An 18,935-nucleotide genomic window follows, 5' to 3' on the forward strand; every position below is an offset into this window, starting at 1 on the left:
CCTCTCAGAGTTTTTCTCCTTCATCTGTTAAAGCTCAGAAACACGCTACACACTATTTAAGCACACCACCCAATCCAGTCACACAGCACAGGCACTCTGGGATAGTTCTTCTCATACAGAAACACACAGTTCTTTACCATGTTTCTGTTTCCCCAGACCAGTCTGTTCTCACCTGCTGTATCTCCCGCACATACAGTATTGTAAATCAGCTTGGCGCCACCCAAGTGAAACGGTTTTGAGGATTCATCTTCATGATTTGAAAGCATTAACTCTACATTAACTCTGCTGGCACGACTAAACCCAAACACTCACTAGAGGTATTGGATGGCTCAGCTGATACTGTTTCTTCTCTAAATGTAACTTCAGAGATACTATTTATATTTTATACCATCTCAGTGCTGATATACTGATTTTTTTTTGTTTGTCTGTTTTTGTTTTTGTTATTGTAAATGGTATTACCTTGACTATCAAAGGATGTCTTTTTTGGGGAAATAGCTTGTCCTGTCTGAGTCTTAGAAGTCCATATTTGTTAAGTGGGTCAATAAATCCTTCTGGATAGATTCCAGCTGCTACAGCTCTTAATTTTTTATTCTAACCGCTAAGCATGTCTAATGATCTATCTCGCTAAGTGTAGACTAGGAGATATATGTAGAAATAGGATGTTGGTGCTTCCTGTAGCCAGCTCAGATACTTAAAATTTAGATCTGTTTTGAGCTAGTCGATCCCTAGGCCAGGTCTTTAGTTTTAATGACAAGCCCACATATAGGCAGGCTCAATCTCTTATTTCCTGTCATAAGGAGAACAAACTTTAGGAGCTTTCCCAGTGGATATAGTCTCAGCTTTGAACTATCCCAGTTTTCTCACCATGGACTGACAAATGGGCCCCAGAAAAAGCAGGCGGCACTTATGTCTTGAACCATTTGAGAGCAGAGATGTCAAGTGGCCTACAGATAGAGTAGGTCAAGGGTAATTTGGCCTTACCCCACCATTGGCCAAGCCATTCTTTGAACAGAGCTTATCTTCATTCATGATTTAGGGCCTGGTACTCCAAAAAGGGAGCAGCAGTGTGGGGTGGAGGATGGGGGCGTGTGTGTGTATGTGTGTGTGTGTGTGTGTGTGTGTGTGTGTGAATATGTGTGTGTGTGTGTGAGGAACTATGTCCTGAGCGCAGTAGGGTAGGACTAGGCCAGGCTTGGGAGAGATAGGACCAGGCTGCTTTTAGTCTGTCATAGATGAGGGCTCTTCCTCTAGGGCTCCATTTACCTCAATTCTTTCCTGCCTATAGTGACATGCATGTTGCAAACAATTTAAAAATGATCGTAGGGGCTTTTCAGGTTAGAAATGTTTGTGGAAGGCTGCAATAACTATGTCAGTTCATTTTCCTCAGGCTTTCACAGGGATATGTGGAGCTCCATGAGGGACAAGAGTGTCTGACTTTTCCTGAGACATTTGGCCTCATTCCTCTTTTTGTATTGTGCATAATGAGCTTTAGGAAATGTGGCTTGAGGGTGACTCCCTGTGACCTTGACCAAAGCTCTCTTCTTCCTTGGCCTTAGTTTCACTACCTGAAATCAGAGACCACACCCATTTCCACTCTTACTCCAGGGGCTGTGCCGCCCAGAGCAGCACAGCAACTGCCAGGGGCCCATTTCATCTGGGATGCTAAGAGGCACTGCTGCAGCTGAGTGGTGGTTACCTCTTCTGGTCTTGCTCAGTACCACTTAGCTAGGTCACCAGGCCTGGGAAGTACACCTGCTCCAACCCTACTACCTGGTCTACTTCAGCGTAGTGGTCCAGGTTCTTGCTGGTCCCTCTGCTGAAAATTTTCTCACCATCTTTCTTTGCCCAAGTTATTCTTATTTTTCAGGTTAATTACATGCTTAGTGACTTTCTGGCTTCTTAATCTGTTATTTATAAGAAAAAGATTTGAGTTGAGTGGGGGTGGCACACACCTTTACTCCCAGCACCAGGGAGGTAGAGTCAGCCAGATCTTCGAGTTCAAGGCCAGCTTAGTCTGAGGAGCTAATACTGGGACAGCCAAGGCCACACAAAGAAACTCTGTCTCAACAGAATAGAAAGGAAAAGAAAAGCAGAGAAGAGAAAACAATAACAACAAAAACGATAACAAACAAATCCAAACAACACTCACCCCACAAAACATTGCCTTTCTTTTTCTTCGTTTCTTTAGTGTGTGTGTGTGTGTGTGTGTGTGTGTGTGTGTGAGAGAGAGAGAGAGAGAGAGAGAGGGAGAGAGAGAGAGAGGGAGAGGAGAGGAGAGAGGAGAGAGCACTCACGTGTGCACGCATGCTCTCCTTCTATTAAGTGGGTCGCTGGGATGAAATTCAGTTCCAGATAGAACCTCAGAATTGGCAGTGGGGAGCTGAGCCATCTTTCTGACCTATGCTTTTTATAGAAGGCATGAGAAATAGTTTATGTATTTTTGTTTTCTGTTATGTATTTTGAGGTTCTGTTGCTAGGCATCTACGTGTTCAGGACTGTTACATTTTCTAGGAGTGTTGACTACCTGTTCATTACATAATGTCCCTCCTGTTTGTTTGTTTGTTTTTCCTTTTTTTTTTTTTTTTGTTTTTTTCGAGACAGGGTTTCTCTGTATAGTCCTGGCTGTCCTGGAACTCACTTTGTAGACCAGGCTGGTCTCGAACTCAGAAATCCACCTGCCTCTGCCTCCCAAGTGCTGGGATTAAAGGCGTGCGCCACCACTGCCCACATAATGTCCCTCCTAACTCCCAATAATTTGCCTTACTCTGAAGTCAGCTCTTTATGACGTTAATATAATTACTCTTGACTTTCATTTATGTTTTCAAATTAGCATCTTCATTCTCTCCTTTTTGAGAGCCCATGCTTTTGTTAACAAGTAGCAGGTACAGTGAAAATGAGCACACTAACGTGACTGAGCTGAACTGACTCTGTCCTCAAAGGACGTCCCTGCGATGCTCCGTAGCTTCCGACGTTCTAATGCTTTTATTAGCTTAAGGTCGGTATATTTTTTAAAAAATTTGAATATTTCCCTTTTTATTATTTATTCAGTCACAACTCTGTGTACTGTGTTCATATTTGTACTTTATATTTCCCTTGTTATCTTCTTACCCCCTCTCACTCCCTCAAGCCCTTTGTTCACAAGTCCTCCTATTTTCACATCTTCTTTGTATGCGTATGGATATGCGTATGCGTGATCCCCTGCATTTCATTAGGGTTGCTTGCAGAGACATAGGTGGGGATTGTTAACTTGAGCAAGGGCAGTTTAGTGAGTACACCATTGAGAAACGTGACTCCCCCGTTTCTTGGCAATCATTAATTGCCTACGTCTCCTCAGGGAGAGAAGGGGCCTTATGAGCCCTCCTGACTCCATGCCAGGAGCAGCTCTTGTGCAGGTTAAGCACTGCTTCAATAGCCCTGTGACTCCGGAAGAGAGTTTCACAGCACTCTTTTCCATTCCCGGCCTCTCTTTGTGCTTCCTCTTCTAGGGTGTTCCCTGAACTTAGGAGGGGTGGTATTGCTATTCCATTCAAGGATCAGAATTTAACAGTCAATACTTCCTAATGGTTTGACCAGTCATGATTTTCTGCCTTTACTTCCACCCATTGCAAACTGAAATCTCTGACCAAGACTGAAAGCAGTGTTGCTCTTTAACTATAAACCTAGTCTGTGGATATAAACACATCCTTAAGTAAAAGCTAAGGTCTTCACTTGCTCTTCACCAGGGCCTGTGAATGCCCTCACCATAGACTTTTGACTAGGTATGATTTCCCTCTAGCATAGCAGGCTTAAAATCCAATCAGAAAGTGGTTGGTTATTACCATAACTATTATGTCACTATTATACCAGCGGGCACATCTTGCCTGGTAGGTTGGTATTGTAGTACACAGGGCCCACAGCTGGGTAAGCTCGTAAGTAACTTTTCTCACCTAGCAGCCTACAACCTGTAGACAAGTCTTAGCTGGGGTCAATTCTCCCAGTGTCTGTCTTAATTGGTGTGTTTTGGTCCCTGGCACCTAGCATGATTGTTGATACAGTTTGATTAGCACCCACCACATATGTCACTGTTTTAAAATACATTCATCACCCTGCTTCTTTGTTTCTTTTTGTTTCCGCCTCTACTTGGCATCTCTGGTTTGAATGATCTTCCATGTCTCCATTATTCATTCTTTCTGCTGTCTGTTTTTCAAGAGTTGGTTGATATGCCCTTGGTCTGTGGATCATGACTGGTTTCTAGGTCCTGTCTGTTCAGTGCTTGACTTGACTCTGAACACCTAACAACCTTGCAGTCATTGGCAAAACTTTGGTGTCCCCTTAACAGTGAACTGTTATCCTCTCATATCTCAATTACTGGCCTTTGGACCTGACAGGTCAACTTCTGGCCTGATTAGAGTCAGTGGGATGGAACTTGACCATGCTTATAGGACTGGCTCATACCAGTATATTCTGATAGGAATAACAATTGCTTAAGATAGAAAAGTCCCAATCTGTGAATGACACCCTCTGCCCTATACTTGCTGCTGAAATGGCTTAGTTTCTCTGTTTTCAAGGGGCTGCTCCCACCTTCTCTGCCTCTTAGCCCTTCTCTTTGCTTTTTTCACACCAGGGCCACCGCCTGTTCCAGGATATTTTGTCCTAAATACTGGGATAAGGAGTGGCCCCTCCTGGAGGTTCCAAGGTGAGAGCTGCTGCATCCCCCCCTCTCCCAAGGGGAAGGCTGAAGCAGTGCAAAGATGGGAAGGAGGTCCTCAAAGAAAAGACAGGGGCTAGGGTCCAGATCATCACCTGGAACAGGACCCATCTGGGAACCAGAGAGGACAGACCTCACAGGATACCATTATTATGGGGGGTGGGGGGGGAGCGTCTGGGAAGCCTGGAACCCTCTAAGCTTCTAGTCTGATGTGGACAGTCTACCACTTACCAGCCAGTACCAGGGATGATCAAATACAAAGTTACCCTAGGAACAGATCTGGTCTGGAAGAAGCACCAAACCCCGAGTGCCGTGAGTTCTGTTTTAGCAGCCAGTGCAGTGTGGGAAGACTTTGAGGGCAAGCAGGGCTCTTGGAGTAGGATGGTGTGGGAATTAGATGTGATTTGGAAGATGTCTGAACAGATGGGTTGGGAACAGGGCTGTCATGATGGAGAGAATACCTTTTACCCATAGATTCTTGCACTTTATGGTGCCTGAGGCCATGAGGTTGAACTCATAAGAAAGTCTGCTTTACTTTTGTATTTCGAGATATACTGAATTAAATCAAATGTTTAAAAAATGGACTGAGGAAAGACAAGAAGCCTATGTGAACTTATTTGAATCCACAACTAGAGTCAGCAGCTGCAACAAGAAGAAAGGCTTCAGTTTAGAACCGAGGCGTCTGTGTGTGCTGGTGAGCCCTCAAGGCCATTTCATGCTCTGCGTCTGGGACCAACCAACCAGGAAGGGGAGGAAGCTCGCTCTAGGCCTAACCTCCTGTCACAGGCTATGCCTACCTCACATTGTCCTGTCCCCATTATCTGTAGAGAATGTAGGTTTGTAATTATTTTCTTCCAAGCTATGTGTGTGTGTGTGTGTGTGTGTGTGTGTGTGTGTGTTTTAACAGCAATCTGGCCATCTTGCTGATGGCTTAGGGAATTTTTCTCAGGCTAGTCTTTCCTTCGGCTGGCATCTGTACAGATCTACGAATGGTTTATTTTAGAGTATTTGTCACCTCAAAATTTGGTAACAAGATCAGTGGATGTAAATGCGCAACAGCCTCCCTGTGAGGTGTTATAAAACTAATGGTAAAAATAGCTCCTGATGCTTGCAGAAGTGGGAATTTATGGGGGCAATAGGGAGTCCCTCAAAGGGTTAGAGAAGGGCTGTGCCTCTGTGGGTGGGAATCAGGGTGGTACCACGAAAGGAGGAGGCCTGAAAGGGGAATGAAACTGGGAGCCCTGAAACCACACACCCTTTGTACCCTGGGACTGGTCCACCCTCTGCCCACAGAAAGCCACAGGGATAATGTCAATGAGGAAGCTCAGGCAGGCTCTAGGGAAGCGGCAGAGTGAGGCTGCATTGGTCAAGAATACCAGCAGAGAGGCAGATGACCACCAATGTTCTTTGTGAATCTGTAATACCACATGCTTATGTGGAGGGTAAGAGCATTTGGGTGTCCCCACTTTGCATGTGTTTGGGAGAGGTCTCTGAGGGAGCTCAGAAATTCACTTTGGGCACAAGGGAGTGGTGGGTTGAAGAGAGAAAAGGCTTGGGACTGACTCATGAAGGGAGACAATAATAAAAATCGAACAACACCCCCAAACCTTTGGACAAGTTGCACATGCTACCTCATATCTAGTTGGTGTGAGAAAACATGGGAAAGAAGAAGTGAAATTTGTTGAACTATACCGAGATCCATGCAGTTCACTTCAGGGGACAGTTTTGGTACCAAATTATCCCTGTTATGCAAATTTCCTCCCCTAGTGGCTGGTTCCTGGTTGTGCCTGAGGACCATGGCGAGCACATCTGCTTCCCTTGGTGCCGATTCACTGAGTCTCCAGGGCTCAGCTGCTCTGCCGCAGGTCGAGTGCCTACTGTAAATGGAGTATGGGTCAGGGGCTCATTGCTGTACAAGGAACCACCAGACTTGTTCTTTGAGCCGAAGCTTAGGGCATCCTGCAATAAGCAGCCCTCTTCCCAGACATGCTGAGTCTGTAGTCATTGGAGGAGTCAGAGGTCAAAGGATGTCCACTTTGCTCTTGCTCTTAGCCTTGTTAAAACGCGGAAAAAGCCAAGAGACATACCTGTGAGGGTCTTTTCCCTTTTTTTGTAAAATCTGGCCAAGAAACTGAGACCAGCTGAACTTTGGCACTGTGTTGCTGAAGCCTGTGTCTTCTCTGTTAGCTAGGCCTGGGGTCAGAGCCTACTTCTGCTGTATGACTTCTTCCTACTCAGGATTGACCTTCAGGGTCATTTGGAGCAACCTATATATCGGGCTCAGAGGCCTTCCTCAGTTGCCGTCCTTATTCGGCCTGTTTTTGGACTTGTAATTGGTCTCTTATTTTGAAGATGAAAATTGGGGATGCCTGCTCAACTGGCTTTCCTTCCTTCATGTACAAATATTTTCATTTCCTTTGCCAGCTCTTCCTGTTCCTCTCCCCTCTCCCAGAGCTGTGTTTTCTGCTCTCCAGAGCAGCTGCAGTACAGCTCACAGCTTCCATTACGTCTTGGGTGGACAATGCTGCCCACGTCCAACTACCATGCACTGGGCTCTAGAGATGTCCACCGTTGTCATATTTAAACAAGATCTGGCTCCCTGTGGCTGGCTCTCCCCATGTCATTTTTTCCTATTTGGCTCTGGATCCTGGCCCTGTGCCACTTGCCTCGTTGCTCTGGGGCTAGTCTTGGGGACAGTGACTCTCTGTGAGAAACTGATACGACACACAACCTGTGGATCAATATGGTGGTGATCAGACTGAGGGCTGCTTTGAAGGCAGGTTTATAGGTCTAGGTATTTTCCTCCCTTTCTGAGAGTGACACTGTAGCTCAAGAGGATCATATTATATCCACTTTTCCTGGAAAGGAACATTCCAGAATGGAGCAGAAGCCAGGCGGAGAAGGGGCCTGGGCCAGGGCCTGCAGCTATATCTACCTCTGCGCGGCACCATCTTTTTTGTGAGGCTTGGCCTCACAGGTTGTCTTTCACGTGTCCAATGGGGTATGACCCTGCTTTTGTCAGATGTTACTAGCTTTAGCCTGGAGCTCTCCAGCCATCAGTGATGAGGAAAGAGGTCTTGGAAAGGTCAAGTCACCTGCCCACCGTCGCACACCTTTAGTCTGCAGTGCAGACATTCAAACACGGACTTGGTGGTCTCCAGAATTCTGTTCTTAAGCCCCAGACCACACTTTTAGGAGCACTCCCAGAGGGACACCTCCTTAAGGCAAAGCAACCTCGACCGCCCATGTTCCCAGCTGAGGAAATGATACTCTGCTTTGAAACTTCAGTGAAACCACTGATGATCTGTGTGTAGGGACAGTAATGTGGGATCAGGTCCCCATTTTCACAAATCAACCTCAAAATGGTTGGACCACAGTAACGGGACTCAGGAGGCAGGAGGCCTGCAAAGACAGTCACAGAAAAATCACATCATCTATGATGGAGTTGCTAGGGAAACCCACTATGTTTGGCATGTGGCCTTCTGTCTTTGTAGAGTACACGAGCCAGGTTGGATGTGAAAGCTACCCACTAGTGGAAATGCTGAGGTATTGAGGGTTAGGCTATGTACATCTTTCAATGTGGTTGCTTTTTGCTGGGTGGTTACACATGGAAGCTGGCAAAATGAACATCTTTTGAGAGTGGCAAAATGAACATCTCAACTTCTCACCTTTGTCTACATCTATGCTGTTTCAGACCATTTGTGGGAGCACACTGTTCCTCTATGCAGACAACTGTGAGCCCAGGCTCAGGGGAGAGTCATGGATCTAGTGAACTAGCATTGACTGATGGTTTGCTTCATGTACTGGAGGGTTGGCCACACACACACCTCATGGCTGGGGATGGGGGTTGTCCCATGAATACTTTCCACTCCAGGATATTCAGTAAATGACCTCCGGGAGCTGCAACTGAACAATGGGGTAAGATAGGGTAGAGTTTGAGAAGCTTCTGAGATACCAGTTCTAGGGCACATTCCTGATACCCGGCAGGGCTGTAGTTGATGAACTGGAGGCTGGGCCTTTTGTGTGCTAATCCTAGAGTGGGTTTCCTCAGGGTGGAGGTTAATAGTGGAATAGAGAAGCCAAAGGGTTTGGGGCTGCTAAATGCAGTGTAATTCTAGGGGCCATGGGAATCCCTTTGGGTTTCCCGAGAGGTGGTATATGTGATGGGTGGAGGGAGTAGCCTGGGAAAAGACACAAGTGGCGGATGCTGTGGCAACAACAACATTTGACCTCACCTCTGCATGGGCGCTGTGCCAGTTGGTTGCTGCTTTGGGTACTGGTGCAGAGAAAGAGCCAGAAGTTTCCAGAATGATGGAGGAACACGGAGTTCCCACTTTGGTCATCTGAGAACTTCCTCTGAGCCTTTCACTAATTGCTCAATTTTCTACCTCTTTTGCTCCTAGCTCTGAGTCTTAGTTGAAGCCATGACAAAAGGCAACTTTCAGAAACAGCCAAAGTTTTGTTTCTTTCTTTTTATGAAACAGGGTGTCAGGTATCCAAGGCTTCCCTTGAGCTCCCTGTGGAGCTAAAGACCTTCAGCTTCTGCCTCTTCCTCAGAATACTGGGATTACAAGTCCTGACACCACACCCAGTGTGTGGGGATTGAACCCCAGGGCATTGGGCATTTGAGATGAGCACTCTACCAGCTGAGCCATATTCCTAGTGCCCAAAGCTTTGTTTCTTGAGAATTGGAATGGGTTCAAAGAAGGAAGACAAGGAGGTTTAACTAAGGAGTCACAGAACTTCCACATCATTTTCTGCTGGTAGAAATCTGAATTCTGCTGATCAAAATATGACCGAGAAACACTGGAAATAGGGTCAGGGGCCTATCCCTCAGTGCTCACTCCAGGCTCACATGGAAAACAGAGCCCAGTGTTTACATTGACATACTCCTTAGAAGTGAAGTCTGCATCAGTTTTCTGGCAATCTCTTCCAGAGTGAAGCAGATCAATGAATGAGAAAGCCTTGCTCCAGGGTGTCAGAAAATCATCCTGAGAATAACTCTTGTGCTTATTTAAAATGGAAAGGAATAAAAGGCAGGACACGAAAGCCGTCACTCTGTTCGCCATTCTGTCTTGGATGCTCCTCTTCTGCTACCACGTCACCATGTGGCTGAGGTCCAGAGGCTTACCCGTGACTCCCTAGCTGGCCAGCCGAGCTAACTGGCTGTGCCTCTTCCTGTGTATCCGCTCACACTTCTTGTGTCAAGGCCTGTGCTCCCCCCTCACCTCCTGGTTTCAGAGAGGCTACAGCCGACTCCCGCAATGACTGGGGCTTGTTTTAAGCTTGTGTTTGGACTTCACTGGGTGGGGCAGTCAGAGTCTTTGTAGAATTTATTTGTTCTGTAATGGTTGTCTGTAGTGATCTAAGGCAAAATGTGTACAAAAGCTACTCTATGCTCCCAGTGGAAACCTCTTGTTCCCAGCTAAACAGAAATGAGTTAGCATCATGCTAGAGTCAGGGCTGCAGAGATGGTTTCATTGTCTCACTCACACTTCCATTTACCTGTCAGCAAGGAGGTGACGATCTGAAGTGGTAGTGATACAGGAAGATTTAACCACACACAACATCATGAAAAAGTGTATTAGAAAGGACTAGAAACAATATTGCATATTAATATCTGGTCACACTTATTCACAGTGAGTGCCATAGCACCAGATGCACATGAGCTTCCTGGTTTTGGATGGCTGTACATCTCAAGTCTAATTGTGGCTCACCATAAAGAAAGAAAAACCATAGAAAGAACATGGATGTTCATTGTGGGAGATCTGGAGTTTAGAGTTTGTCCACTCTTTTTGCTATAACTGATGGGGAAACAGATAGTACGTCCTGACATGTCTACATAAATCCAGTTCAATTTTTTTTTGGGCAAGATGATGTTACAAGGGTTACAGTTCAGTCAAAACCAAACAAAAGAAGAAAAGAACACAAAATGTGACACAAGCATAAGCCCCCATCTTTATAACAAGCACCTCTGCTTCCCGTTGAAGACTAACATTTTATTATGTGGTTGTATCTAAATTGGAAACAGCGTGCTGGTGTCTGAAGCAACTGGTGCTAGGCCGTGTGCGCCCTTGGTGATAATGCAATGATAACATAGCGATGCTCCTGACTCTCATCAGGACAGACACACATGCACACTAAGAATCACAGAAGGGACCTGGGACAGGAAGCTGGGGTAACAGGGAGAAGAAGGGATGAGAAATGGTGATCGCCAGCTGTCGCCAACAGGTCACAGGAACCCTCTTGCCTCTGATAGCTTACTTAAAACACAACTTGAGGGCCATGGGATCTTGGCACGCTCCGTCACACAGCAATACTCAAGACACACACCATACAACAGAACAAACCACAGAACAAAACGTGAGGTCATGCAAAACCCTACTTTACCAGCTCAAGAAAAACATCATCAACTTTTGATACAGCATATAGCCACCTTCAAACATAATTTAATTACTTGTGGACATAATATGAAACCTTATCTTAAATACAATAGTTTCAAAAAAAAATGCTGTTACAATATAAAAACCACAACAAAAGGTGTGCAAATAGACATTTATATTGGCTAAAAAAGGCAGTGAGAAGAAGGGACAAAGCATTCTAAAAAAGAGCTCCTGAAGCCACTATTTACAATTCTGCTTGAACCTCCAAATACCAGTGGCGGGGAGGCGGGGGATAGGGTTTGGAGCCATCTTCCTTGGACCATACTTACTGGCTCTCATGGCTAAGGATGAATGAGCAAAAGCTGTCTGCTAACTGTAGGCTTGGAAGGTTGACACCTGAAATGTATGAATTTGGGTAAGGCTAGTGTGCCTTTTGACCTGCATATTGAACAAACTCTTTTCACAGCTATAGTTCCTCAAATTCTCCTCTACTCAGTGTAAATCCTTGACTCTGTAATTTTACTTTCACTTTCAAAATGCTACAGTGTTTTAAAAGACAAACTAAAAAGATGCTACACTGTTTTAGAAACAAAGAAACACACACTTTTGAACTTTTTGAACAGAGTTCACACCTGTGAACTCTGTGCCTGCACTTGAACTCAGAAAGTATTTGAAGAGTATTTGCAATGCTGATCTATAGAATTCATCAGCATTCCAAAGACACAAGTACAGCTTGAGGCTGCCTACTGGGAAAGGCTTCAAGTGCTTTTTATTTTTAGAAAACTTGCATACTTCAGAATTTAGAGTTTAGATCAGTGGTTTGCTCCCATGAACACCCGGGAAGACAGTTTGGGTATCAGCTAGAATGCTCCTGACATCTGCTGGAGAGTGGCCTGGGGTAGTACTAAGCAATTCACAGAACAATCCCTACCAGTAATGATCAAGCCCTATATGTCAGGAGAGCTGAGACTAAGAACCCCATTTAGCTCAAGAGCTGTTATAGACCATCTCCCCTCCAGTTCTTTGGAATCACCTCAGAAAGTTTCTGTGAAGACAGGACTGTAAACATTTACAATTGTAAGCTTTTTGTTTTGTTGAGGTGGTAGATGGTAACAACCCTAATACTGACTCTTAAGAGAGGCCTTCCTGTTGAGAATCTCCAGCTAACCAACTTGGCTTCAGCATGGCATCCCTGTCTTGGTCTGGCTATAGCAGATCTCACCTCTACCTTCCTGTGATATGGTGGGCATTCCTCTCTGGGAACCTGCACCTGCCACACTGTGTCTCCAAACATTACAACATTCCAATACCTCTACTTGATAAAGGTTGCACGGCCCCTGTCTTATTTATGCGAAAACACATGCTACTTGGTGTTTATACTAGAGAGCTTCAGAATATTTAACAATTTTGTTTAAAAGCACGGGTATTTTGTGTTTTAGCCACTGAGATGCTGGGCTCATTTCTTCCATCTAAAAATGGTCATTCTTAATAATGGTTTTATAGGTTTTTTAGACAAAATAACATACATCGAGAATAGGGAAAAACATTTATCAAGACAGCCGAGCGGAGTGAAGTGAAGGACGAAGTGAAGGATGTTTTGTGCTTTCGTGGAATAACAGGTCCTGGTACCATCAGCCCAGGGAAGTACAGGAACCAGGATAACAGAGGGTGGGGCTTGGAAGAAAGCGTTGGCTTCCAAGAAGTTTTACAGTATCAGAAGTTTAAAATAAGATTGTAATTTCAGGATTGGGTTCTAAAATGCCGTGATGAGCTTCAGGGCCATTAATGGCATGGAAATGATAAGAGACAAATGATCACAAGAGCACTGAGCTCATCTTACTGGGTAACACACCCCTTGGAGGCCGGGTGGGTCAGGCAAAGGAAGAGTCTGCAAGGGTCTCCCACCCCTTCCCTTCAGCACCTTGCACACCTTGTCCAGACACCATATTGCCATACAATATTTGACTTAACAGTCTTTCAAAGTTCAGCCTTTGGCCTTGGTCTCTGCACAGGCTGATGTCCCTGTCCCTCCCGAGCTGCCTTATATCAGGTCCTCTGGCTCACCTGCAGAGCTCCCTGAGATGGCTCAAGCCCAGTGGCTGTGCTGTTTTGGAGGATTTGGAGAATCTTTGTGGCAATAAACTCTGCTTAGGGCAAGATCCACCTTGCTCCTACTTGGATAATTGTTTCATTCACTTCTTGAAGATTCAGGCTCTGTTTTGGGGGCGGGGTGGGTGGGGAGAGTGTTAGGGAGCCACATATCAGGGAAATCTCAGCTATCAGTGAACAAAACTGGCTGGAAGGATGGATGTTGTGAATGTTCCTGATGCAATGCAATCCTGTCGCTAACATTAAAAACTTCAACGCAAATCAAATGCCAAACAACCAACATAAAAGAACAAGTGCCGCCTGCACATCCACTCCCAACATTGTCCGCTGTGGGCCCAGCCGCGGGGAAGGAGGCGTACCCAGCTATCTGTGTGCTTCAGTGGGGCCTGGCTGGGTTTAGCTCAGGTGGTAGCGATGCTCCCCCCGCGTGATATGGGATGAGAACTCGTACCTGTCCCGGCTCTGATAACCACACATGTTACACTCAAAGGGATCCCGGAAGCCATGGCAGCCCATGTGGATGGTATACATGACGTGATCCAGGAAGAGCACGCGGCAGTGTTCGCACTTGTAGACCTTCAGCTGCTCGCCACTCGTGCTGACCACACGGAAGGCGTCCTGCGAGTTCTCCGAGGCCGCCCTCAGCACCTCGTAGGCGCGCTGCTCCTCCTTGAGAGCCAGCCCGTTGCGTGCGTGCGGGTTGATGTGGTTGGTTAGGTAGATGAGGCCGCTGCGCTGTTCCTCTGCGTTGCTCTCTGTATCTGTGGAGTCTTGGCAGCTGTTGCTCGGGGAGGCCTCCCGCTCGGATGACACAGACTTGGCCTTGGACAGCAGCAGCAAGTTCTCCACAGCGTTGTCCTGTGCTGAATGGTTGGACCGTGGGGGGCCATCTGAGGGGGGCTTGTGCAGCTGGTACATGGAGCTGATGACTGGCACCACCTCGGAGCTACCAGGGGGTGTCTGCACCAATGGGCGCAGGGACTCAGCCCCCAGGTAGTTGATGGCATTGTTGATGGCCTGGTCCATCACGTGGGATGTCATCATATCCTCCTTCTCATAGTTGGCACTGTCATAGGGCATGTCTGACAGGCACTTGTCTCCTGCGGGAAGTAGACGGTCATAAGTGAAATCTACACCCAGGGGTTGCATGGTGTTCTAGTGTCACAGCACACAAGACACATCTGCCAGGGCTCAGGAGGGATAAGGAGCCATCTTGCCCAGGGACTTACTGTGGTAGGTTCTTCAGGAAGTCCTATTTACCCATTGATGAATAAGAAACCAAAGATTATCCATGTCAGCTTAAAGAGGGCATATTTCACAGGGGTAAATCCCATCTTTCATTTAAGTATGATAAAGGCAATACAATTATATTTAATTTAAATATTTAAAAAGAGTATTCTAAATGTATACTGTTTAATTTATCCTAAAATTATTTAATAAAAATACACAGCCATGAATTAATGATATTTAATAAATTTAAGATACTATATTACATTTATCATTTTAATAATCTAAAAATGTACTCAAAACATGATTACATATTATATATTTCCTTTAAATATTTCAAAAGTGGATGGGTTCCAATGCACAATGACGTTGAAGGAATACTTAAACATAATTGTATGTACCCTTTCTTCGTAGTCAGCAGTGGTGAATTAGCTCAGCAGACCCAGGAAGCAGGAAACAGAGATGATCTATTTGAGTAGGCTTGGAGGTGGGCACCGTTCACTTACTGTATACAAACTCATCTAATACTAAAGATGAGCAGAACTAAGAATTCAGTAGTGACCAGACCTGGGACTCAAGAAACTTATGGTCTCGTATGGTTAGCTTGTAGGACTGCATGAACTCTGCTACTGTCTGGACCTTCGATGTCCCCAAAGGCCCATGTTTTTAGGTATTGTCCAACCTGTGGCTAGTAAGCCAGGTGTATCCCAGGATAGCTATGATTGTGGCTGAGCCCATTTGTAGATAGCAATGTCATATCACAATGTCCCAGAAGCTTACTGTCTCCCCAGGGACATGCCGGGAGGTTCTGGGCTCTTAGGGAAGAATGGCCTAATGGGAAGATTTTAGACTTGGGGGACTTTATCCTTAAAGGGGGTCCTGGAACTCTGACCCCCATATATTTCCCTTTTGCTTCACAGCCACAAGACAACATTTCTACTCTACAACCTTGTTGTGCTGTCTTGCTACAGAGTCAGCACAATAGGGCTAATCAATCATGAAGAAGGATCCCCCAAGGCTTAAGTCAAATCTCTTCTTTTTTACAAGTTGGACATCTCAGATATTTCCCTATCATAATGGAAAGTCTGGCTAACACAAATCTTCCCTGGCAATGGAAGAAGATGAGACTAGATTTGGCTTCAGATATAGTTTTGGAGTAAAATGTTTTATAACGAAAAAAAAAAAAAAGAATTTCCTTAAAGATTTATTTTATAAATACATTGGTGTGAAGTACAACATAAAATCATGACCCAGACAAGAAATTCATTCAGTAAATTGCTAGTTTATATTCCTGTTGGCAGGGGTAGTCACTGAGTAGCCACTCAGTGATAAGAAGGCATTGGCAGCCTACCGAATCAGATGCACTTTTATACCTCACCTCCCACAATGCCCTTTTCCTCTCTTCAATATGTCTGGCTCAACAGTGGGACTAAAAGGAAAGCCAGTGAGAATGGATATGCATCCCTGGATACACACAGCTAGCAGGGGAGATAGATACACACTAAATGGTGACAGCAGACTCCATCCCTATCTATGAAATCCCACGAGCTCAGGAAGGCTTGCTACTAGAGTGTTGTATAGGTTTCTCACCTCATAAGAGCCAGCTGGGGCTTTTTGTATCTTACTGTTGGAAACAGAAGCAGTGAATATCCTGAGGGGACAGAGAGCCTGGAGCTTTGGTGACAATGTGAAGGTCCAGGGGACAGAGCTCTTGGAGGCATAGGGAATGTCCAAGTACAGCTGGGATCATATACTGGAATCTTAGACTAGACTGATTTTATTCAAATAAAAAGGAGCACTGGTGAAGGGTCTGAAGAAAGTGAACTACCCAGCCACATTGAGACAACAGACTGAACTACCAGGGTGACAGGCTGCTCAGTCAGGTGGTACCTGAAGGCAGCTGATGGTAGAAGATGACCCAGTGTCTTTCATGCCAGCACTGAGGTCAGCACTTCCCCCAAACTCTTTATCTACAGTAGGAAAAGTACTCCACAATTCATAAATCTAACCATAGTCCTTGAAAAAAATAATCAGTGACTATTAATAGTAGCCCTGGAATATATTTCTCCTGATTCAGTATCTTCCTTTGCATTGCGTTTTCTTCATCTTCCTGGTTGTACACCACACAATGGCTTGATTTCATTTGCTTTCATCTACTCATGCCAGAACCAACACATACTCTGGTAATGACATACAATGATCCTCAGGCTATGGGAACAAAACTTGTTAATGTCCAGTTACACACTCTCAGAAATTGGACAGAGCAAAAGCCACGTGTAGTGGATGGTAGAAAACAAGAAGGGATTTCTCTCTTCACTCAAGGGGGAAGGTTTTGTTTTGTGTTTTTTTTGTTGTTCATTTGTTTTTTTTTTTTTTTTTTTTGTTTTTTGTTTTTTTGGTGATAACCCATCTCATTACGTGGACATGAGGAACTCATTCTTGTACTTGCATCTCAGTTACTACCAAACCCTAGCAGTGGAGGAGGGCGTGGCCTGGTGCCCAGTTCTGTTAGCTGTAAAAGTCTGTGTTCTCTCACCAAAGGTGGTATTTTCCTGTTTCTCCCCAGAGTTGTGGTTCTGTGGTTTTCTAAGCAACCATTGAAGCCTGCTGTTTCAAGAAGTGGGTGTTGCAAAGAAAGCAATATACATTCTAGATGAGTATGGTGTGACAAATCTACCTGTAGAATTTCTCTACCCATATGTGAAAAATTAAAAGCTACAAAAGTCCCCAGTGCCCCAGTGAAATCTATTATTCTATCTATCTATCTATCTATCTATCTATCTATCTATCTATCTATCTATCTATCTATCTATCTATCTATCTAGTCTAATCTATCTATCTATCTATCTATCTATCTATCTATCTATCTATCTATCTTAATCTATCTATCTATCCCATCTATCATCTAGCCCATCTACTCATCTCTCCCTGTCTCCCTCCTATCATCCATCCATCCACCCATCCATCCATCCATCCACCCATCCATCCATCCATCCACCCATCCATCCATCCATCCATCCACCCATCCATCCATCCATCCATCCATCCATCCATCCATCCATCCATCCATCCATCCAGAAGGTTCTTGCCTGAGACTTGACAAAGCTTTGGGTAATGTCACTTCTAGAAACAAAACATTCTCAGCATTCCCTTCCAACCCTCACACTGTCAGAGTTCCAATGGGCTGAATTTCTGCCCTCCTCATTTTGATTGTGGAGCTGAAAATTCCACGTGCAGGCAGCATATGACATCAGAGACCTTAGCATGTGGGCTGGCTCCCCTGCACAGACGCAAAGGCCTTGATGAGTTGTACTTCAGGGGAAGTGAGGCCCTAAGATGTCCCTTGTGGAGACAGAAGGTATCACCTGCTGGTTTAGAGCTTTAACCAAATCTGAAAACTCTGAGCGAGCTCTTAAAGGGGAACATTTTAAACAGAAGCTGTACCTACTTGGCCTCACCTGAACTCTCCCAACACCATGCTTGGCATTCTTTCAGGATTCAAAAAAAACTCTTAGTTCTCATAGGAAAATTTTCAGATACAATGGGAAGAATGTTGAAATGTCAGTCAAGCCATATTAGACCAAGTAGAATGAACAGGATGAAAAGAAATGCCATGGTTACAGGGAAAATATTTTTTGGCAAGAAGGGAAGTAAGACAAACCAGAAAGTCCATCCTAGGGGAAAAAGAAACTTAATTCCAGGAAGAGGAGAAATGAAGCATAATTACTTCATGACTTGGGGTAAATTTTTCTTTTAAGTTTTAGCTATTTTAATATTTAGAATATGCAAGCAGTTAGATTTTGAAGCTATTCAAAGGTAATATTAAAAAAACAGAATAAAGGGAGATTTTAGATCTCAGGAATTAAAATGAAATCCAATTCAATACATAATACATGAGTTAAAAATAGCAAACACTAGAATAAAAATTGCTAGGAAGCCAGTTAAATCAGGAAAATTATAAAATAACAACAGTAAGTAAACTTAAAAAATAAAGAAATTAAAATGGCAAAATGCTAACAGACATAGGAGACAGTTTATCCAATCTATGGAAAACCAGCACTCTTGAATAGAGGTCACATTAGATAGAACAATTGGTATTGATGTAAAGGAATGTTTCCAAAAGACAAGGAAGAAGAAAGGAACCTCTCAGTCTTAAAGGCTACATCTCATCGAGACTGTAAAACCCCAAAGAGTTTCTTACTGATGATGGCTGACTTAGGCTCAAGGAAAGAACACTACACATTTTGGGAGAAAAGTAATATCATTAAGGAAAAGAAAGTCAGGTTGGACTTGGCACCCACATAATTCAACAAAGAAAGATCTGTCAGTGTCAGAGAAGGAAGAGAGTGGCCGGAGGCTACATACTCCTGGGGTTACTGTAGAGAGGTGACTCAAAGCAGACATGGAGATGGAATGCCTACAGGGGTACTTGAATGTAAAGTCTATTCAATGAAGGGATCGATCAAAAATAAACGGAAACGATCCTAAGAGACCAGGGTCTGATTCTGTAACCTGTTAAAATATATAGT

The 18,935-nt window shown here is 44.6% G+C and overlaps 1 protein-coding gene across 4 annotated transcripts in view; it reads right to left on the bottom strand.

Annotated features, from left to right (window-relative positions):
* Positions 1-10,260: 10,260 nt before the first annotated feature.
* The window catches only part of Ikzf1 (IKAROS family zinc finger 1), an 89,207-nt gene continuing 80,532 nt past the window's right edge, over positions 10,261-18,935 (bottom strand). For 3 of the 4 annotated variants that reach the window (XM_021210476.1, XM_021210475.1, XM_021210474.1), the window contains one exon: positions 10,261-14,279. In XM_021210476.1, the coding sequence (XP_021066135.1) occupies positions 13,576-14,279 (704 nt within the window). In that variant the 3' untranslated portion in view covers positions 10,261-13,575. The remainder of the gene's footprint in view (positions 14,280-18,935) is intronic. The other variant, XM_029545409.1, reaches the window with a different exon arrangement.

The sequence above is a fragment of the Mus pahari genome, chromosome 13 (assembly GCF_900095145.1).
Source record: "Mus pahari chromosome 13, PAHARI_EIJ_v1.1, whole genome shotgun sequence".
In the NCBI taxonomy this organism is placed as follows: domain Eukaryota; kingdom Metazoa; phylum Chordata; class Mammalia; order Rodentia; family Muridae; genus Mus; species Mus pahari.